At 46.2% G+C, this 23,340-nt stretch overlaps 2 protein-coding genes across 2 annotated transcripts in view; both read left to right on the forward strand.

Moving 5' to 3' along the window:
• Positions 1 to 1,219: 1,219 nt before the first annotated feature.
• On the forward strand, positions 1,220 to 10,125 carry CHURC1 (churchill domain containing 1). Its single transcript, XM_066608417.1, has 4 exons — positions 1,220 to 1,377; positions 6,170 to 6,305; positions 7,639 to 7,709; positions 9,081 to 10,125. Exons 1-4 carry the CDS (start codon positions 1,339 to 1,341, stop codon positions 9,171 to 9,173), a joined length of 339 nt encoding a protein of 112 aa, XP_066464514.1. The 5' UTR covers positions 1,220 to 1,338; the 3' UTR covers positions 9,174 to 10,125.
• An 11,062-nt stretch (positions 10,126 to 21,187) lies between these two features.
• SPTB (spectrin beta, erythrocytic) overlaps positions 21,188 to 23,340 on the forward strand; it is a 112,094-nt gene continuing 109,941 nt past the window's right edge. Inside the window, exons 1-2 of the mRNA XM_066608418.1 lie at positions 21,188 to 21,205; positions 21,286 to 21,357. The gene's annotated coding sequence lies outside the window, so the exon portion shown is untranslated. The remainder of the gene's footprint in view (positions 21,206 to 21,285; positions 21,358 to 23,340) is intronic.

Below are 23,340 nucleotides of genomic sequence, written 5' to 3' on the forward strand. Positions count from 1 at the left end.
CTTTAAGTGCCACTGTCAATTCTGACAGCGGCATTTAAATCCCGATAGGCTTCCCCACGGTGAGATTGGGGGAGCAGTGCAGGTGTCATGATAGCCGGGGGCCTTCAGAAAGGCCCCACGGCTGCCTTAGGAGACTGCCTATCAAGCCATGCCCGTGGCTATAGCATTGCGTCTTACTGCAGGAGCGATCAAAGCATCGCTAGTTGTGGTCCCCAGAGGGGCTTAAAAAAAAGGAAAAATAATATTAATAAAGTTTTATTAATTGTAAAAACAAAACTAAATCATAAAAGAAAAATACATATCTGGTATCACTGCGTCTGTAAAAGTCCAATCTATCAAAGAAGCACATTATTTACCCCGCACGGTGAACGTTGTCTGAAAAAAAAATTAAGAACGCCAGAAATGCACTTTTTCAGTCACCCTGTCTCCCAGAAAAAATGCAATAAAAAGCGATCAAAAAGTCGTATGTATTCCAAATTGGTACTAACGGAAACTACAGGACATCCCGCAAAAAATGAGCCCTTGCTCAACTACGTCGATGAAAAAATAAAAAAGCCATTGTGCGCAGAAAATAATTTTAAAAAATTAAATGTCTTTGAAAAAAAAAGAGTAGTTTAGTAAAAAACCTACACAAGTCACAAGTTTGGCATCGTAGTAATCGTACTGACCCATAGAATAAAATTATGTCATTTTTGTTGCAGTTTGTGCGCCGTAGAAACAAGACGCACTAAAAGATGGCGGAATGTCGTTTGTTTTTTTTCATTTTACTCCACTTAGAATTTTGTAAAAGTTTTTCAGTACATTATATGGTACTTTAAATAGCACCATTGAAAAATACAACTCGTTCCGCAGAAAACAAGTGAAGTTAATGGATAAAAAAAAGGGCCACGTCATTAAGGGGTTAATTTACGTGTCGCATTTTCGCATGGTTTGGCCGCAATGGATTGGCCGCAGCGTGTGGACGAGAGTTTTGCAAAATCTCGTCCATATTGCTGGCTAATCCCGGGATTATGAGCCGCGGGTGGAATTTCCGTGCGGACAATCCGCAGCAAATCCGTCCCGTGTGAACCCAGGTTATTTGACATCAGCCCCGACCTCAGACTACAATTTTGTGGAAATGCTGCAAGGCAGAGCGCCCTCTGGTGGTGATGTGTAAGAACGCAGCTGTCTCTTTTCTCTCGCTTCTCGCGATATATGCAATCCCGGAACTGCCTGCCTTCTGTACGCTTCCTGCGTAGGGCTATTCCCGTTCGTCACGCTGTACGCTTCCTACGTAGGGCTATTCCCGTCCGGCTGATTTACGGAGCCTACGTTGTGGAGAACGCATCCGGCATCGCTATGTGTGGGGGCTGCGTTCAGCAGGAGTACCCGGACCGGGTGAGGCGGGCACACCGGGGTGGTGACTGCAGCTGTGATATATGGGGGGTGTTAGGGGAAGTAATGACGCTGAGCTGCAGTCTATTTGCTTCCTACTGTATGGAAAAGCTGGATGAGCAGGACTATCAGACCTCCATGTGTCCCCCAGCTGTCCCAGGCTCCTGGATGTCAGATAGTAGATGTCTCTATAAATGCTTCTACAGCTAAGCATATGTGCCATGCAGGGGGCTGGGAAAGTTGGGTAGAACCCCCTCACAACTCTTCCTAATGGATAGTGCTTCTAAAACTGCAGTACTCATATGGCTGCAAAACTCACAGGTCGCATATTTTGCCGCTGATCCATGCGCAAATTTATCCCTTGCGAATGGGAGCACTCCGTGCGCCCGCCGTCTGTTGTGGATTCCACACTGGTCTGCGTTAAGCGATATATGACTCCCCACCCCACCCGCAATGTGGATTCCAGATTGGCTGTGGGGCCAGTTGTGTCCGAGAATCTCAGCCACAACTGGCATTGGGCAGCGCGGATTACATGCCCTGCGCTCGGCTGTGAATACGGGCCAAAATAGGACGGGCAGCAACGGTTCCCACATCGTCCGTCTGTGTGAGACCCCCCGTGTGATGTAATGGGTGCGCGCACTGTCCGTGAAATAGATCACAAACAGAAAATCCACTCGTCTGAATAATGGCTGATTCACTCAGCCGTAAATACACTTTGTATTACGCCGGTAGTCCTTACACATGTAATATGCAGCACTGCATTACCACGGATCCGCATTTATTCGCATATGCAATTTTCATGTGTGTGCAAAAAAACGTAACATGCCTTACTTTGAACCGTATTACAAGCCAAAACAAGCCATTAAAGTGAGTGGAACTGCGCAAATATGCAGTGGATAAGCATGGCACGTGTATTCACTGCAGATTTGCGCATAAAATCACATTAAAAAGTCGCTTATTTTTTGTGTAAATACACAGCGATCAGCACATAGTTATATGAGCAAAAAAAACACAAAAACCTTAAAACAAGCAGTAAATACACAAGAGTTTTGGTCCGTGAATATGCTGCGTATGCCTGTGTGAATGAGCCCTAAAGCATAAGGCTGGATTCACACGCCAAGATTCTCTCGTGAGATTTGTGTGTTGTGAGACGCACACATTTTCAAAGGGGTCATACCAGCAATTTTTATTTTTTTTTTTTTCTTTTTATTCTCTTTTTTCTCCATTGCCCCGTGATGCGGGGAAAAATTGTGGCATGTGCTGACCTTGGGCGTGCCCTCGCATCGCCCATTGTTCTCAATGGGGCTGACGGCAGCATCGCACCACGGGCTGGGTGTACACGAGTGCGATGCGAGGTTTACCTTTGTAAACAATGGGAAAGCCGCGGCAGAGGGTCGTTACTGCCCCGAAGTAATCTGAGGCGGTTTTCATACAAAATGCCTGGCATCCACTGCAAAATCGCATGTTGGCAAGCTCGATATTGGGCCGAGTTTCATGGACTGATATTGCGCTCGCCTTAGCCCGCTCTCATACATGCGCTTGTAAAAACACAGCTTTACTTACCGCAGCGTTTACTGTGTTTTCAGCTGCGCTGACATGCGGTTTTGACAGCGTTTACTGTGTTTTCAGCACCGCTATAAACGCAGCTAAGCAAGCTGATAATACCAGGACTGAAAAACACAGTCAAAACACGGTAACCACAAACTACCGCATTTCAGCAGCGCTGAAAACGCACCCCATTCATTTCCATGGGCAACGCATAGCATTTTAAAACTCAGAAACGCGTGAAAATAGAACAGACAGCAACTGAAAAATGCAGCATTAAAAACGCTGCGTCTCAGCGCCCTTCTGAGAAGCCCCATTGAAATCACGGGTAGCGATTGACAGCGTTTAGCGCAACGCTGAAAACACAACGTTAAACACTGGAAAAGAGGCCCGTGTGAGAGCGACCTTAGGGCAGTGATGGCGAACCTCTTTAGACAGAGTGCCCAAACTGCCATCCAAAACCCACTTATTTATGGCAAAGTGCCAACACGTCAGGGGCGGGGCTCATCACATATGAGTTTACCTCCCGTCCTTATAAAAAGGGACAGGGCTATTTCAAAATAGACAGGGAGGAATGCCCTGTGTTTGTTTCCTAGCTGAAGCACTGGAGGACCATTGGTGCAGATTTTGACTGGAAATCAGTTGTGTACCCGCAGCTGATGTCATACTATACGGCGCTCCTCCTCACCTCCTACGTAGGCTTCCTACTGTCAGCGCTCCCTGTCTTCTGGGAGGCCTGTAGTGGCCTCACCTGACGAGCAGCAGCTGACAAGGCTGCTGGGAACCGGAAGCCGGGGGGGGGGGGGGGCACTGACAGCGGGAAGCCTACAGAGCAGTTGAGGGGAAGCCTGCCGAGTGCCGAGTAGTATGAAATCAGCTGCAAATACATGGCTGATTTACAGTCAAGATCTGCACCCATTATGTGGATTTTGACTGTCTATTGGATGAAGAAATGCTGCGGAATTTGTAGATGAAATTTCTGCTATGGACATTCTGTAGCATTTCTACCACGTGTAAACCTACCCTAAGGCCGCCTGCAGACGAGCGGGTCGGATCCGGCAGCGAGAATTCTCGCCGCGGGACCCGACCCGAGAGCCTGCAGGAACGAGCGCGTACTCTCCCGCGCCTGGCGGCCCCGGCTCTTTCATGTGCCGGCTGCAGCGCAGCCGGCGATGCGCAGACCGGAGCCGGCGACCGGGTGAGTGCGAGGCCCGCACAAAAATAGGACAAGTCGCGGTTTGTTTGCCGCGCGAGATTTCGCGCGGCCAAACCGCGGCTGTCTGCATAGGAGTGCGTATTGTAATGCACTCCTATGCAAACTTTCAGTGGCGGAAATCCCGCCGCGGGATTTCCGCCCGTGCAGGCGGCCTAAGTCAGTTTGAGATATGCTGCCACGTGCCGAGCGGCCTCAGTAGTAATAGCGACCCCCCCCCCCCCACAGTGGCCTCAGTAGTAATAGCAACCCCCCACAGAGGGCAGCAGAGGACTCCCTCCACCTCTCTCCCCAGCAGCAGGTTCCCCAAGGGATTTCCCCATAGCAGGGAGAGAGAGGTGGAGGTTAGAGGGCTTCCCCGAGAGGGAGGGTGGGGCTTGAGGGATCCCTCCTCTAGCCATGCCTCCTCTTCTTGCTATGCAGGAATTCCTGAGAGAAGTTCTCTAGCCTTGCCCCCTCTCTCTGCACTATGGGAATATCCCTCAGGAATCCCCATAGCCCTGCTCTGTCTCTCTCTGCACTATGGGGATGAATCCCTCAGGGATCCCCATAGCCATGCTCTGTTTCTCTCTCTGCATTATAGGGATATATCCCTCGGGGATCCCTATAGCCCTGCTCTGTCTCTCTCTGCACTATGGGGATATATCCCTCGGGGATCCCCATAGCCCTGCTCTGTCTCTCTCTGCACTATGGGGATATATCCCTCGGGGATCCCCATAGCCCCGCTCTGTCTCTCTCTCTGCAATATGGAGATATATCCCTCGGGGATCCCCATAGCCCCGCTCTGTCTCTCTCTCTCTGCACTATAGGGATACCGTATTTTTCGTCTATAAGACGCACCCCCGATTAGAGCCGGAAAATGGGTGAAAAAAAAAATTACTCACCCTCCCCCGGCGGGTGGCGGCGTTCGGCGGTGGGCGGCGGGCGGGCGGCAGCGGCGGCATTCGGCGGTGGGCGGCGGGCGGGCGGCAGCGGCGGCATTCGGCGGTGGGCGGCGGGCGGGCGGCAGCAGCGGCATTCAGCGCTGCAGGCTGTCGCTTCCTCCTAATCTACGGCAGAGCAACTACTGTGATTGGCTAACACACCGTCAGCCAATCACAGCCATTCAATGACATCATTGAATGGCTGTGATTGGCTGAAGGCGGACGTGTGTTAGCCAATCACAGCCATTCAATGATGTCATTGAATGGCTGTGATTGGCTGACGGCGTGTGTTAGCCAACACAGTATTAGCTTTCTGGAGGCCGGGATTTCAAGCCCCGCGTCCAGAAAGCAATGCTGCGCCGGGGACCAGGAGGGAGCGACAGCCTGTAGCAGCGCCGCAGAACACCGGGAGAGGTGAGTAATGATTTTTTTTGGCGAATTTTCGGCACATTCGCTTTATAAGACGCAGGAACTTTTCCCCCCCGCTTTGGAGGCGGAAAAAGTGCGTCTTATAGAGCGAAAAATACGGTATATCCCTCGGGGAACCCCATAGCCCCGCTCTGTCTCTCTCTCTGCACTATGAGGATATCCCTTGGGATCCCCATAGCCACGCCCTCACACTCTCCCTGCTATGGGGAAATCCCAAACTTCATCTCTCTCTCCTCCTGGAACAGCTGTGTGATTTTCTTTAAGCAACACGCTGCTACAGTGAATGTGCGCTTTTCATGCGCATGAATCCCAGGTCTTCTGCACATGAAAAATTGCCCGTTCATGCAATTTTTAGTGCAGTTTAGCCGCGATTTTTTTTGGTTTGTTGCGGCTATACTGCACTAAAACCAAGCCTGTGTGAAAGAGCCCTTAAAAAAACATGTACAATTGGAAGGGTCTGAAGTGTATATAATGGAGTCGGAAGAAATGACATTTTTTTGGACCAATCAAGCAAGTTACAGTCACAGAATTAACAATATGTAGCACTGCAGATATTTATTTTGTGTGTCGGACCAATGAGAAATTCCAGGATTGGTATAACGGCACATGATGAAATCCCGTGTGCACTATAACGTGGGACTGTATACTCTACATGCAGCTCTGATATCTGTATGCTTACTTTTAGGGTAGCACGTGCTTGGAGACCGGATCCTTTCTGTTGAATTATGTAAGTTGTGCAAAGTGCAATACACGAGACTTTATGCTCATCGCCAATAAAACAGCAGATGAAGAGGATGGAGAAGAGATTATTACGTATGACCGTAAGTGCTTTATGGTTCCTGAGCACATCACATATGTTGTCTGCACTGTATTATGAGCAGCAGCATGTTTTAGGTAAAGTGATTAATCTGTGGATATTGCCAACGTCAGATTCCTGGGACGTACAAGAAGGAGAAAACATTCAGGGGGTTTATTACAAGGGATTATGGGATAAAGGGGTATTCCGGTAGTGGGATACTTTTTGTAGTTTTCACTCATCTGCTGAATGGGTGGAAACTGATAGATCGGTGGGGTGATCCACATTAATCCTTAGAATGTGGAACTAATACCCACCCTGTTTAACAGTTCAAGTCACAGTTTCCCATTACTCTAGTGAGGAATGGAATTGCTCGCCACACAACGCTCGGCTATGTGTCTGCGCCATTGAGAGGAATGGAGCCGCTGCTGCGCTTGTGTGACCTGCGGCTCTATTCCCCACTACACTACAGAAATAGGAGACTGTGAAGTAGGGAGGGACTTGGGTCCCCCATTCTCAGGATCAGTGGTGGTCCCAGCGGTTGGACCTCCACTGATCTATCAGTTGTCACCCATCCAGTGAATGTTCCCATTGTAATAAACAAAGTGGTAGTGTGCACACCTCATTTACTTAGATAGTTGGAATTGGCACTGAATTTATGACATGCTGGATCACAACTTTGGTGCATATTTAGACATGTTGGCCTTTTTTATACCATTTATTGGTTGGCTTAGTTTACACCAATATTTTGCGCCTATTGACATATTTTAAGCCACGTGGCGTGCTCACTAAATTACGCCACTTTTTAAATAAGCAAGTGAAGTGATAAGAGTTTCTAAAAGTAATGAATGTGCTGTGCAGCATAAGCGATATGTTATTTTAGTGCCAGTTGAGCCAGAATACGGGCACATTATCGCTTGTAAGGAGTGCTGATCATGAGTTTAGCAAGTTGATTAGTTCTTATTGGTTTTACGTTGACATGCTGCAATTTTCATGCAGTTGTTTGTACGAATGATCATTTGGCCGATCGTTCATATGAACTATTTTACATTATTGTCAGAGGTACATAACCTGTAGACACAAGGTGATATTCCACTGCCGAATGATAAAAGATGCGATTAACGATCAGCGTTTTATCATCTGTCATTCAGTTCCTGAGCAGCTTTACGTTGGAACAAGTGTCCGAAAATGCGGCCGACCACCTGATCATCGGTCTGTGAGAATGACCCTTAAGCTTACTAAACCTTCCCGTTTTGTTTTCACCATATTGATATTTGGGAATGGAACATAAACCGCCATGACACGAACAAGACGGACATCACTGGAAAATAACTGTTCATAATATTTTTGTTTTGCAGATATGTGCAAAAACTGTCACCATGTGATTGCAAAGCATGAGTATACCTTCAGTGTGGTGGATGAATACCAGGTATGAAGCATACGCTGCGAGAAAGCGCTCAGCTAGTGGCATCTGTATGTCTGTTAAATGGTTTCTACCATTTATATCTGTCTTCCTCTAAAGACTGTGGCATTCCTTGAAATTTTAAAATAGTTAACGGTGTTAGCTCACTAAAGGCCTATTTACACTTAACGATTATCACTCAAAATTCTATTCAAACGACGGATAATTGTTCAGTGTAAATGCGAAAAAATCACTTGCCGCTCGCGGTTGTTTAAGCTGTCTTTTTGCCCCGTATAAACGCTCCCTGCATAATGCTTCCCATAGGAGGTGAAGCGCTGAGTGAGAAGCCAGCAAGCCAAGACCTGGTTATGAGGAAATTAGACCTGGGCTTGCCCAACATTGGAGTGAAGATTAGAGGAAGGACCATCAACAGCCTGAGATGTATGAATGATACGGCTCGGCTGGCTGAAAGAGAGGAGAAGCTGATAAACATGATTTTGAAACTTAAGGAAGAAAGTGGGAGAAAATGGGGCTGTACCTAACATCAAGACAACTATGGTCACGAAAATGGAAAGCTGAAAATTAACAGCAAAGAAATTGAATCAGTCCTGGAATTCATCTTCCTTGGATCAAAAATTGACCGCGATGACGAATTCATCCCAGAGATCAAACGTGGGATCGCATTGGGCCGCTCTGCAATGGTTGGCATGATAAGATCTGGAAGAGCAAAAATATCACTCTAACTACCAAAAGCAGACTAGTTAAAGCCAACGTCTGTCCTATGATGATGTATGGGTCCGAGAGTGGAACACTAAGAAAGGCCGACAGAAGGAGAATCGATGTGGTGCTGGTGGAAACTATTAGGAATACTATGGATAGCCGGGGTAACAAACAGAGAAGTGTTGGATCACATAAAACCAGGGACATTGCTAAAAGCTAAGGTCACTAGACTGGGACAGACTTACTTTGGCCACGTGATGCGTGCAAACTCGCTAGATAAGCCAATAATGTTGGGAATGACCGGTGGAACCAGAAGAAAGGGCCGACAGAGAACAGGCAGGCTTGACACCATCAAGATGGATACCAATGTGTGTATCAAGCACAACAGTGCTCAGCAGGGAAGCATGGAGAATGTTCGCCTATAAAGTCACTGAGAGTCGGACACCACTAAATGGATAGATTGATTGATATATTAGTATAATATAGTTCTTCAGGATTATTTATTAAGCCTGAGGAAGAGCCCTAAGTATGTTGGAAAGCTTACTGTAACATCATGTATTTTTGTTAGCCATTAAAAGCTATCATATCTACAAGATTACTTGGTTTCTCTTACTGAGAACAATCACATATTGCTCTACTGGCCAACACCGTACCAACCCTTTTTCTTTTTGCTTTCAGGAGTACACGATGCTCTGCATGCTGTGTGGGAGAGCAGAAGACTCTGTTAGTGTGCTGCCTGATGACCCGCGACAAATGGCTCCGCTCTTCTAGAGAGAGTTTATCAGCACTTTTAGATTTCTTTACTGCATCTTGTGTTTTTGTTCTCAATGCATTAAATATTTGAAAAACTGCTCCGTGATACTGTGACACAATTACATATAACGGACAGGGCACACATAAATATGGTCCTTAGTATTGATTACCATAGCACAAGGGGAGGGAGTTATCTGCACGTCAGCAGATCTGGAAATAATCCTGTGCTGCGTTCCGCAACTTAGAAATCCATCTTTACTCTCCTTTGGGAGCGCTTTTTAGTGGGTGTAATTGTATCCATTCGGAACTATTAGGAGGACATCCCAAAGTGCTTAGTTTAATAGGCCTGGCATAAGGAAAGATGCTTTTTAATGCCCTCTCTCTTTTTTTTCATCCCTGCCTTACAAGGACCATAGCGTTTTATTTTCCCATCCACATAGTTTGAGGCCTTGTTTTTTTGCAGGAAAAGTTGTATTTTGCTTGATGCCATCATTGAATGTACCATATAATATATTGAGTAACTTAAAGATGTTGTACCAGAATTACAAGTTATTCTGTAGCCACAAGATAGACGATAACTTGCTGTTTGGTTGGGGTCTCACCGCTGAGATCCCTATTGATCCAGAGAACAGGCGTCTTGTGTCCCCCTCTCCTCCTCCCCATGGGATCACTACAGCCCACTTCGCAGTGAGGGGGAGTTTGAATGGAGTGGCCGTCAAGCAAGTGTGCTGCTGTTCCATTAATTTTTTTAGTGGGACTGCCGGAGATAGCCGAACAGTAAGGGCTTGGGTATTTCCGTCAGCACCATTGAAATGAATGAAGCGCCAACAGTAAAAGCACTTTATTTATTGTGACGTCACTGCGGGTGGGAGAGGGAGACACATGTGAGGGTCTCAGCAAGTTATCCCCTATCCTTTGATGCTTTGTTGTATTTTACTACTTTTACAAAATAAAGTACATTTAAAAACTTTGTGATGCCATTTTCTGACCCCCTAATTTTTTATTTTTGTGACAATGTAACTGTGCGAGGCTTGTTTTTTGCAGGTTCAGCTATAGTTTTTATTGGTACCGTTATAGAATGAATATGACTTCTTGATCACCTTTTATTCAATTTTTTTGAGGGGAGGTGTGGTGACCAAAAATATTGTATTAGACTTGATTGACCTTTGTCTTTTTTTCAACATTGTCAACTATGTATAGATGATATATTATTACATTTATACTGGGTTCACATTTTACGATTTATTTTTTTTTACCATTGTTTTTTAAAAAATAGAACCTGCTGCGACTTTCACTATCTTTTATCTCGCCCATTGTTTTCAGTGGGACCTTAAAAGGCACTTGCATGGCTGTGAGATGTGCATGCGATAATTTGTTTCCCGTGTGATGAGTCACCTTAAAGACGACCCTACGCTATTATTACAAGTGATTGGTGATTTTAAGGGAAACTTCTGGCTGTGAGAAAAAAAAAATCATTTTTGCCATTTTCCCTTGGAACGCATCGGTCATTGTTTTCAATTGGACATTTTTTTTCCCATTGAAGACAATGTGAAGCAGTTGATGTTTTTTCATGAGCGGCGGTGCGAATGTTAAGCAAAAAGTTTCACCATTGCACGCTGAAAATGGCATATTCGCAAGCGTGATATTGGCCCAATATCGCACTCGCCTATGTGAATGTACCCTCAGAGAGAGAATGCCACAGCAAGCAGAAAAGCTTGAAATGAGACAATCAACAATTGATCTTAATTTCAGCCAATTACACATCTACTGTGGCCCAATAAAAAGGATGACTATAGGGCTATCATGTTGCGTGATATAGTCGTTGAAGGGGATTTACAACTAATATAAAATATTGGTGGCAGTGGGGGTATGTATACAGTAGATTAAAAAAAAATTATCCAGTACTCGCCTCCCGCTGCTACGCTGCTCTCCCATTGCCGCTTACCGCTGCTGTGGTCTGCTGTTTACTTTACCCATGTGACTGCTGCAGGCAATTTAAATGCTGTTTTGACGGTGAGTATAGTGATTTTATATAATTTTGGGCACATGGGGCCCCAAACTTTTTAAATTAAGTGGAGGGAAAAAAACCCTTTAAGGTAATGTGGCATCAATTTAATGAGTGCTGAGATACTGCCTTGGGGTAGTGGTGACCGTGCAGTACTGAGCATAGTCCACACTTTGGCTTCATTACGAGGCTGTGGGAGAGCATTCACTTTACGTCCAGTCGTGTCCCAACAATTCTTGTTTGGAAAAAGATCTGGGGATCGTGCTGGCCAAAGATTACTTGGAGACCTTGCAAAGTATGCCTTATAATGATTGCTGCATTATCCTACTGGAAAATGGCATTTGGTATGCCTTGAAGATATAGTTGTGTGATGGGCTGCAGCACCTCATCAGCAAAGCAGCCGGCCATCAATGTGCTTCTGATCCATATTCAAAGTGATTGGCTGTTGATGGCACCCCAAACCATGACTCAATGTTGATGTGCTGTGTGGTGCTCGAAAATGGTAGAGGTATGAATCCAATTTCCACGCCACCTCCCGATCATTGTTGGAGAGAATCTAGAGTCCTCACTGAGCACCGCAGTGGCCCATTTGTCACGTCAGGTCTCTGCAGCGACACCACTGTAAGCATTCACGATGATGGTGCGGCGAGAGGGACAGTCTTCGCAACAGATAACTTGACCACAAATCTGACTTTTCTAATCTCTTAGAAACCCATCGTCGTTATTGGAGCAGCTAAATCTGTCAGCAGAACGTCATCAGTGGGGATTGTCTACTGCATGAAGCCAGATGCACCAATTTGTGTGTTGTGACATTTGTCTTAGTGCTCCAGTCCCACTATGATGATGCACTTTTCATCTTGCTGAGCACTGTCTCCAAATTCAACCCACGGCTGTGGCATCCTGTTGAGTTTTTGCTTCATTGCAAAGCAAAGACCAATCTGGCTGTACATGACCCTATGATGGAACCATTAGTAAGTTTGTCTGATGACACGGCTCCTCGTGGCACCTTCACAACCTTAATCTTTATCCAGGCACAAAAAACGACATGGCAGTTTCTGCCAAGATTAGCTTCACAGATTGGTTGTCCCCTTTTATCACACTTCTAGATCACATGATTCACCAAAACTGCAGCAATTTCCATAACTTGTCTGAACATACCCTGAAAATTGCATAATGCTGCGACACAATCTTCATGACGCAGCATTTTCTTTGTGAGGCAGTGTATGTTACTTTGATCAGCATTGGGCCTCATGAACATGGCACTGACGCTATAAGGGAGCACTATAACAGCACACAAAGTCCTGCAGTGGCTCTGTATTATGGAGACATACCATGTGTCACCAACCAATGCTTCCTCAGCTGCCATATGTATGGAGCAATACTTCCTAGGGAAGGCTAGCTCTGTAATACATTATCCGATGGAGCATCTCACATTTTCACCAGGAGGCAAATGGAAAAATTTTTTCTGTCAATTCTTGTACTATTTTGAAAAACTGCATAAAATGGAGGCAAATTGAGGTACAATTAGGCCCATGAGCCTGTAGGTGGCGTACACCCCAGCTGGTTCACATTGACACGCTGTGTAAAAAGTACGGCTGAAAATAATGTTCTATTTTTTTCACGTGTGTGAATCTTATGTGCGAAAAAAACGTTTGCCTGAATGAAGCCATTGAAATCCACTGCTTCACGCGGTCGCGATTTAGGCAAGTTTTTTAACGCAAAAAAATACCTGGTAAATACAATTGTGTTAATAAACCTTGAAATGCGCATGCATTTAACACACGTGAGCAAATGCTTTGAAATCTATGGGTTCTATTCACTGCATATTGCGCATGCAGATTTTGCGCATATAATACGCAGCGCAAATGTCTTCTTGTGAATTAGCCCTTTGCTTGAGGCCTAATGGCTTATTCACAGATATATGCAATTATGGTCTGACAAATATGCAGCCTTTTTACTGTGTGTGTAAATGCATTTTTGGCAGGTATGCAGGTTTTCGGCACATCTTTTGTATCCGTATTCACATGCGCAAAAAAAAACCCAACCCTCCAGAAGGCCTAATTGATGTCATCATTTTGTTTACCCACTGTCTCCTGTCATCATGCATAAAAACGCAGTGAATATGCCTGCAATGGCGTATTTGCTTCGTTTTTACGCAATTCTATATTTGGTCCGTGATATGTAGCAAAGGCCAGGCTGCAATTTTATTTTTTAGGCACGTAAAATACGCACATCTGAATGTCCCAATAAGAATCAATACCGTATTACATGGGTAAAAAATATGCATGTAATGCGGGTCGAAAATACGCTCACGTGAATGAGCTCTTCAGATGAACCTTGTGTGGATTTGATTTCGAAGATCTGCAACAATTTGCAATATATATGGATGGAGGTTTCAGCTATCTGCATTGAACTGCGGGCATGTCAGCTCCGCTGCAGATTTTCTCCATGGAGTTCACCCTTTTGAGTGCATAACATGAAATGTACAACAAAATTCATGGCAAAGTCCACACGTAACATGTAGAGTTTGTTGCGGATTTAACTCAAAACTGAAAAAAGTATCAGAAAAAATTGCAAAGACAAGCGTACAACTAGAAAGCAGCCTCTAGAGGGCACTGCAGCTACACACTATGCTTCACCATAAGCTGCCTTCTAGAGATACTTGGTAAGGTGTTCGCTGATATAACATATAATGTTACTCATGTCATGTCAGTGACAGGCCAACAAAGCTTCAAGCAAACGTCATCAGAAAAGGGCCTATTGTTTACATCCGTTTTTATGTTAAACATTAGAGATGAGCGAGCACTAAAATGCTCGGGTGCTCGTTACTTGAGACGAACTTTTCGCGATGCTCGAGGGTTCGTTTCGAATAACGAACCCCATTGAAGTCAATGGGTGACCCGAGCATTTTTGTATATCGCCGATGCTCGCTAAGGTTTTCGTTTGTGAAAATCTGGGCAATTCAAGAAAGTGATGGGAACGGCACAGCAACGGATAGGGCAGGCGAGGGGCTACATGTTGGGCTGCATCTCAAGTTCACAGGTCCCACTATTAAGCCACAATAGCGGCAAGAGTGAGCCCCCCCCCCTCCCAACAACTTTTACTTCTGAAAAGCCCTCATTAGCAATGCATAACTTTGCTAAGCACCACACTACCTCCAACAAAGCACAATCACTGCCTGCATGACACTCCGCTGCCACTTCTCCTGGGTTACATGCTGACCAACCACTTCCCCCACGACCCAGTGTCCACAGCGCACACCAAACTGTCCCTGCCCAGCCTTCAGCTGCCCTCATGCCACGCCACACTCATGTCTATTTATAAGTGCGTCTGCCATGAGGAGGAACCGCAGGCACACACTGCAGAGGGTTGGCATGGCTAGGCAGCGACCCTCTTTAAAAGGGGCGGGGCGATAGTCCACAATGCTGTACATAAGCAATGAGAAATCCAATCCTGTGCCACCTCCATCTGGAGCTGCACACGTGGGCATAGCAATGGGGAACCTATGTGCCACACACTATTCATTCTGTCAAGGTGTCTGCATGCCCCAGTCAGACCGCGGTTTTTTATAAATAGTCACAGGCAGGTACAACTCCGCAATGGGAATTCCGTGTGCACCCACAGCATGGGTGGCTCCCTGGAACCCACCGGCTGTACATAAATGTATCCCATTGCATTGCCCATCACAGCTGAGGTAATAATGTCATGTTTAATGCAGGTGGGCTTCGGCCCACACTGCATGCCCCAGTCAGACCGGGGTTCTTTAGAAGTGGACAGATGCATTTACAACTCCCTGTGGACCCACAGCATGGGTGGCTCCCTGGAACCCACCGGCGGTACATAAATATATCCCATTGCAGTGCCCAACACAGCTGATGTTACGTCAGCTGTAATGCAGGTGGGCAAAAAATTAATTGGATTACACTGTAGGCGAGGGCCCCCAAAAATTGGTGTACCAACAGTACTAATTGCCCATGCCCAACCAAGAGGGCAGGTGAAACCCATTAATCGCTTTGGTTAATGTGGCTTAATTGGTAAGTAGGCCTGGAGGCAGCCCAGTAAAAATAAAAATTGGTTGAGGTGAAAGTTTCAACACTTTAATGAGCATTGAAACGTATAAAAATTGTTTAGAAAAATTATATGACTGAGCCTTGTGGCCCTAAGAAAAATTGCCCGTTCGGCGTGATTATGTGAGGTTTCAGGAGGAGGAGCAGGCGGAGGAATATTATACACAGATAGATGAAGCAAAAAGGTCCCCGTTTTGGATGGTGATAGAGAACGATGCTTCCATCCGCGGGTGCAGCCTACGTATTGCTTAGGTACCGCTGCTGTCCGCTGGTGGAGAAGAGAAGTCTGGGGAAATCCAGGCTTTGTTCATCTTGATGAGTGTAAGCCTGTCGGCACTGTCGGTTGACAGGTGGGTACGCTTATCTGTGATGATTCCCTCAGCCACACTAAACACACTCTCTGACAAGACGCTAGCCGCAGGACAAGCAAGCACCTCCAGGGCATACAGCGCGAGTTCAGGCCACGTGTCCAGCTTCGACACCCAGTAGTTGTACGGGGCAGAGGCGTCACCGAGGATGGTTGTGCGATCGGCTACATACTCCCTCACCATCCTTTGACAGTGCTCCCGCCAACTCAGCCTTGACTGGGGACCGGTGACACAGTCTTGCTGGGGAGCCATAAAGCTGTCAAAGGCCTTAGAGAGTGTTCCCCTGCCTGCGCTGTACATGCTGCCTGATCTCTGCGCCTCCCCTGCTACCTGGGCCGCGGAAATGCGCCTTCGGCCACTAGCGCTGTCGGATGGGAAGTTTACCATCAGTTTGTCCACCAGCGCCCTGTGGTATAGCATCATTCTCGAACCCCTTTCCTCTTCGGGAATGAGAGTGGAAAGGCTCTCCTTATACCGTGGGTCGAGCAGTGTGTACACCCAGTAATCCGTAGTGGCCAGAATGCGTGTAACGCGAGGGTCACGAGAAAGGCATCCTAACATGAAGTCAGCCATGTGTGCTAGGGTACCTGTACGCAACACATGGCTGTCCTCACTCGGAAGATCACTTTCAGGATCCTCCTCCTCCTCCTCCTCCTCCTCCTCCTCTGGCCATACACGCTGAAAGGATGACAGGCAAGCTGCATCTGTACCCTCAGCAGTGGGCCAAGCTGTCTCTTCCCCCTCCTCCTCATGCTCCTCCCCCTCCTCCTCCTCTGGCCATAGACGCTGAAAGGATGACAGGCAAGCGGCATCTGTCCCCTCAGCAGTGGGCCAAGCTGTCTCTTCCCCCTCCTCCTCATGCTCCTCCCCCTCCTCCTCAACGCGCTGAGATATAGACATGAGGTTGCTCTGACTATCCAGCGACATACTGTCTTCCCCCGCCTCTGTTTCCGATTCCAAAGCGTCTGCCTTTATGCTTTGCAGGGAACTTCTCAACAGGCATAGCAGAGGAATGGTGACGCTAATGATTGCAGCATCCCCGCTCACCATCTGGGTAGACTCCTCAAAGTTTCCAAGGACCTGGCAGATGTCTGCCAACCGGGCCCACTCTTCTGTAAATAATTGAGGAGGCTGACTCCCACTACGCTGCCCATGTTGGAGTTGGTATTCCACAATAGCTCTACGCTGCTCATAGAGCCTGGCCAACATGTGGAGCGTAGAGTTCCACTGTGTGGGCACGTCGCACAGCAATCGGTGCAGTGGCAGATGAAACCGATGTTGCAGTGTCCGCAGGGTGGCAGCGTGCGTGTGGGATTTGCGGAAATGTGCGCAGAGCTGGCGCACCTTTCCGAGCAGGTATGACAACTGTGGGTAGCTTTTCAGAAAGCGCTGAACCACCAAATTAAAGACATGGGCCAGGCATGGCACGTGCGTGAGGCTGCCGAGCTGCAGAGCCGCCACCAGGTTACGGCCGTTGTCACACACGACCATGCCCGGTTGGAGGCTCAGCGGCGCAAGCCAGCGGTCGGTCTGCTCTGTCAGACCCTGCAGCAGTTCGTGGGCCGTCTGACTCTTCTCTCCTAAGCTGAGTAGTTTCAGCACGGCCTGCTGACGCTTGCCCACCGCTGTGCTGCCACGCCGCGTGACACCGACTGCTGGCGACGTGCTGCTGCTGACACATCTTGATTGCGAGACAGAGGTTGAGTAGGAGGAGGAGGAGGAGGAGGGTGGTTTAGTGGAGGAAGCATACACCGCCGCAGATACCACCACCGAGCTGGGGCACGCAATTCGGGGGGTGGGTAGGACGTGAGCGGTCCCAGGCTCTGACTCTGTCCCAGCCTCCACTAAATTCACCCAATGTGCCATCAGGGAGATATAGTGGCCCTGCCCGCCTGTGCTTGTCCACGTGTCGGTTGTTAAGTGGACCTTGGCAGTAACCGCGTTGGTGAGGGCGCGTACAATGTTGCGGGAGACGTGGTCGTGCAGGCCTGGGACGGCACATCGGGAAAAGTAGTGGCGACTGGGAACCGAGTAGCGCGGGGCCGCCGCCGCCATCATGCTTTTGAAAGCCTCCGTTTCCACAAGCCTATACGGCAGCATCTCCAGGCTGATCAATTTGGCAATGTGCACGTTTAACGCTTGAGCGTGCGGGTGCGCGGCGGCGTACTTGCGCTCAAACAGTGGCGCTAGCGACGTCTGGACGCTGCACAGAGAGACATTGCTGGATGGGGCCGAGGACAGCGGAGGTGAGGGTGTGGATGCAGGCCAGGAGACCGTAGTGCCTGTGTCCTCAGAGGGGGGTTGGATCTCAGTGGCAGGTTGGGGCACAGGGGGAGAGGCAGTGGTGCAAACCGGAGGCCGTGAACGGGCATCGTCCCACCTTGTGGGGTGCTTGGCCATCATATGCCTGCGCATGCTGGTGGTGGTGCCTCCCCAGCTGATCTTGGCGCGACAAAGGTTGCACACCACTGTTCGTCGGTCGTCAGGCGTCTCTGTGAAAAACTGCCACACCGTAGAGCACCTTGACCTCTGCAGGGTGGCATGGCGCGAGGGGGTGCTTTGGGAAACAGTTGGTGGATTATTCGCTCTGGCCCTGCCTCTACCCCTGGCCACCGCACTGGCTCGGCCTGTGCCCACACCCTGACTTGGGCCTCCGCGTCCTCGCCCGCGTCCACGTCCTCTAGGCCTACCCCTACCCCTCAGCATGGTGTATTACCAGTAGTGCAGAAACAGAACGCTGTAATTAAATGTGCCGCTTATTGGCCTGTGGTTAGAGGCTGACTTCGTTTACGGAACGCCAGGAAATAATTTGGCGCAAGCCTGCTGTAACACTTAGCTGGCTGCGTATGATTTTGTAGAACTACTACACCCAGTACACACAGACCCAGAACACTGAGCACAGTGACAGGCAGGCCAAATAGATTTTTTGCCCAATATTTTTTAGAAAAGGCCCACTGCCTATATTCAATCAATAATATGTCTTCTGTCCCTGCTTCCACACTTCTGTCCCTGGAGTATTACTGCAGGGCGCAATGCTCTGCACGGCCGATATACCAAAAAAAAAAAATGTGCAACACTGCAAAAAGCATCCTCCACAGTACTGCACACAGTTAGATGTGGCCCTAAGAAGGACCGTTGGGGTTCTTGAAGCCTAAAATACTCCTAACGCTCTCCCTGCCTAAGCACTTCTGTCCCTGGAGTATTACTGCAGGGCGCAATGCTCTGCACGGCCGATATACCAAAAAAAAAAAAAAGTGCAACACTGCAAAAAGCAGCCTCCACACTACTGCACACGGTTAGATGTGGCCCTAAGAAGGACCGTTGGGGTTCTTGAAGCCTACAATAACTCCTAACACTCTCCCTATAGCAGCTCCAACAAGATAGCACTTTCCCTCCTCTATGTCAGAACGCATCTGTGGCGAGCCGCGGGAGGGGCCGATTTTTATACTCGGGTGACACCTGATCTCGCCAGCCACTCACTGCAGGGGGGTGGTATAGGGCTTGAACGTCGCAGGGGGAAGTTGTAATGCCTTCCCTGTCTTTCAATTGGCCAGAAAAGCGCGCTAACATCTCAGAGATGAAAGTGAAAGTAACCCGAACATCGCATGGTACTCGTTACGAGTAACGAGCATCTCGAACACGCTAATACTCAAACGAGTATCAAGCTCGGACGAGTACGTTCGCTCATCTCTATTAAACATATTTTTAAGATTTTTTTTTTCTATTTTCTATGTCACTAATCTATAAAAAATAATTTTAATATCCTAATATCTTGCACTTTTTACTAAGGCCGGCTTCACACGAGTGTAAGTGTATTTGCACACACCTGAGCGTACAGTTTTTGCGGAATGAACTATGCATTTTTGTGCGCTCTTCAGCATATTTTACTGCATTTATTGTGACCACAAGGCATGCTCATTTGCACGCGGTGAACCGACGCACCGATTGAAATGTCTAATGAGTTGCAGATGTGTTCGTTTTCCTGCGCAACTAAACAGTGTTTTACGCATATCCTTGCATAATGCGGCAGCATTTGTGCATTGACTTCTAGTGGAGCCTTTGGTGCACAAATGCACACAGATAGAACATGTTCTATTTTTTTTCTTTTTTAGTACAACCAAATTGCGTGTGCACAATAAGGAAATATGAAGGAGCGGCGGCTTCACATGAGTGCAAGCATAGAAATGCTCGCGATAACACAATGATTTTTGTGCTGTGAACGCCGTGCTATCTCATGCATATCTGCATTTTACTGTACTTTTTGCGCTGTTGGTGACAGCTCACACCAGCGTGGGACACAATTGAAACATGATTTAAAAGTCTCTGCAACCCAGTTAGTACCAGATGTGTGAAATTAAGTCTATTGCGCAATTATGCAGGTCCCCATCTATTCTCTGCCAATTCTGCTCGCAAATATACCTGTGTGACACAGCCCTAAGGGCGGCCACACACAAGCATAAGCCCACATATGCTTGCTATCACGTCTATGCGCAATGCAGGGCGCACGGTTGCGTGTTATAGCTCCCGTTTCGGTGCTTTTTACTGTACTTTTTTGCGCTATCGGGAACGCTCACATCGGCGCAGTCATGGCAGTGCCATGTTTCAGTAGACGGGCAGCCTACTTAGTAGGTGGCTCAGCTGACTTTGTAGGTGGGCCAGCCTACGTAGCCCCAGGAGTTATGGTTCAACTCCCCAACATTGCGCACTTCACTGCGCTATTTTGAGCATACTGGGACCTTCAATGTACAATTGCACACAAAAATAGAGCATGTTGCGTTTTTTTCCTGCACTTGAAATGTGCACGGATAAAAAACACATGTGGAGAAATCCATTGAAATCAGTGGGTTCTGTTTGCTGCGTATTGCAGGCGCAGATTTTGCTGCTGCAAATACACATGTGTATTCACTACATTTTTTTACACATGTTGCCAGGAGACAAAGTTCCATCAATAGTTGGTTTTTTTTTTTACTTATAAAAAATGCAGTAAATATGGATGCAGTCCGGATGTTAAAAAAGCGCATACGCATCACAAATGCATGCAACATGCACATACACACGCAGTGGAAACTGCGCACTTTTAACGGACCAAAATCGCTTACCCCCGTGTGAATGAGCCCTTCGTGTCTCCTTAACCTTACGTTATGTATCATGTACTTTACAGTTACATTATATAGGCAGTCATTTATTTGTTTTGGCTCTAATTTTCAGTGCTTTTAAGTTCAGTGTCAATTTTTACACTTGAAGGAGCCTCTTCCATTGAAAAATTTGCAGTAAACATAAAAATGTGTCCGATCGTCTTTAGTCAAGTTGTTACAAAAGTTTAGAAAAGTTTGATGAAAACCCTCATAGTCTTTGCAGCTGTCACCCAGGTTCCCCAGACTATTTTTTTGGAGGGTGCTGCTCTTTCATGTTGCCCCAATAAATGTATTGGGCTTCCGTTTGGGCTCAGTTGTATCTTGTGAGTGATCCTGATGTGTCCTGCCAGTAGACTGACTGACAGCGTGTTCATGGCATTCCTCAGCTGACTGTACGCGCTTCCCTTATAGAGAGAGTATCTCAGCGCAGGAATGTCCCTGCTCACTTACTGATAATCTTATTTTGGAACATGGGGTGTGTCTTGTCGTTGCAAAATGTACACTGCTGTGTATTAGTGACCTTTTTTTCAGCTGTCCTTTCTCCTTTGTCCCCAGGTTTGACTTCATCTTTTTCTATTGTGGCGATGACATTGGATTCAATGTAAGGGTTGAGCTGCAGGGAACAAGGTAAAGGCAGATTTCCTATTCTTTATGATTTTTTTCTTTCTAGTTAGACTTCTCTATGTAACAGGTGACATTGTAAGTTTGTAGCTGGAGCTGTATGCTTTCCACGTCCTGTTAGACCTCACCTCATGCTAGAACACATACTATGTGGTTCTTTTGGTCTGTAGGTTTATCAAGATTAATGAGGAAAGAAAGAAGAAAATGCAAACCAAATTGTATGCATTTATTTTTGTTTAATTCTTTTGTTGCACAATTTCATTTAATTTATATGTTCTGTTAACTACATTTTATGTGACTTTTTTAGCTTTTAATACGCAAGCCTGAATCTGATCATTTTCATAAAATATTCGTCCTTCTAAATAATGAATCAGTGTTGGTTAAGAAATATATGAACACTAATTAATTATTTGTGTACTGGCAAAATTGAATTGGTACTACTATGGTTCTTACCATGAATATTCTTTCTCTTTTTCAGTAGTACGCCATTTGATACACAATAGTTGGTTGTATGTTTCTTTGTATATATTAATTATATCTTATCATATAGTTTTTTGTTTAATAACCAACTCTCTATATGACAGTATTTAGCACTGTAAGAAGAGAAGTAAAATATTGAAGCAACTTTGCAATGTTCTCTATGCACAAATTCAGGCCCAGGTTTGGGATTTTTAGAGCTTTTTCAGACACTTACCCATATAACTAACTCAATGGAAAGGCCACTTCCAAGCAGATGATCATAGGCAGAAGTATGTGTAAAAATATATGAGAATTTCTAAATTTGTACATTATAATGTTATGATTGTCCACTTTCATCTATCTTTTCACATGTTTGATGATAGCATTTGTGGGAATCTATGATCTGATTGCTTGAGTGAAGGGTTGCATTATAACTCTATACCACTTTGGCCAATTAAATTAACGGTACTGTAAGGTGGGTGAGCAGTACAGTCTCATTCATCTTCATGTAGGTGTCATCAACACTGTACCTACATACAGAAATCCCAGCATTAAGTTTAAGGATCAGCACTCTCGCCTCTTATTCCCTTACTTCTACCAATGCTATGTTTTAAATCATTTGACTTGTCAGAAGTTTGAAGATGGTGAAAATCCTTTTCTTTAATGTAAGATGTATCCTACAGGTATGTCCCATGAGCGGGAACAACCGCAACCAGTCATTAGACTGAAAGACCTCAGATAGACGTATTAGAGTGCCATGCTTGTTGATGCATGTACAGTGATCTCAGAACCAAAAGTAGAAGGGAACATGGTGGAACATTGCTGGGTCCTTTCACTTTTAGGATCATGGATCACCTAATTCACAAACACCACCTATGAATATTTAAAATTTCTTTCCTGGAGGTCCCCTAAATAAAATAATAACTTGACAATGTAAAGTCTGATTACTACATATAACACCCAAAGCTTTTCAATGTTGTACAAGACGCTTCTGTTAAGTGGCTGTCCTTATTACCATGGCTTGTCAATTGCTCCTTTTATATATCTATATTTTTTGCCATCTTATTGAATAAGGTCCATTGGCAGGTTCTTTACATAAAGAATAGTTGCTAGTAATTTGCACTTAAACTTTGCAGTCAAAATCAACTGCTCCAAAATTTGCTTTCTTGTTATTTCAAAGATGAGATGAACTCTCTTTTGTTGAGACTTTACCTATGGTTGTAAAACAGTAGCCCCTAACCAGTGGCTTGGGATCCCCCACTGTGTGTGTGCATAGGAGCCATTATTTGTGACTGCACTGCTGGTGAAAAGTCTTTGGACACCATGAACACTTATGGCAAAAACATTCAGGAACAACGATATTCAGTCAAAACAAAAGAAAACAATATGTTTATTCATAGTATAAGAAACAAGACAAAAACATCACTATTCAGTACATTTACGATTAAAAAAATTTAAATTTTCACCTTTTAAAACGCTTGACTAATTTTGGCCACCCCCTTGACTACATTTTGTAAAAAGGTTGATTCT

Source organism: Eleutherodactylus coqui, chromosome 6, assembly GCF_035609145.1.
Source record: "Eleutherodactylus coqui strain aEleCoq1 chromosome 6, aEleCoq1.hap1, whole genome shotgun sequence".
Classification (NCBI taxonomy): domain Eukaryota; kingdom Metazoa; phylum Chordata; class Amphibia; order Anura; family Eleutherodactylidae; genus Eleutherodactylus; species Eleutherodactylus coqui.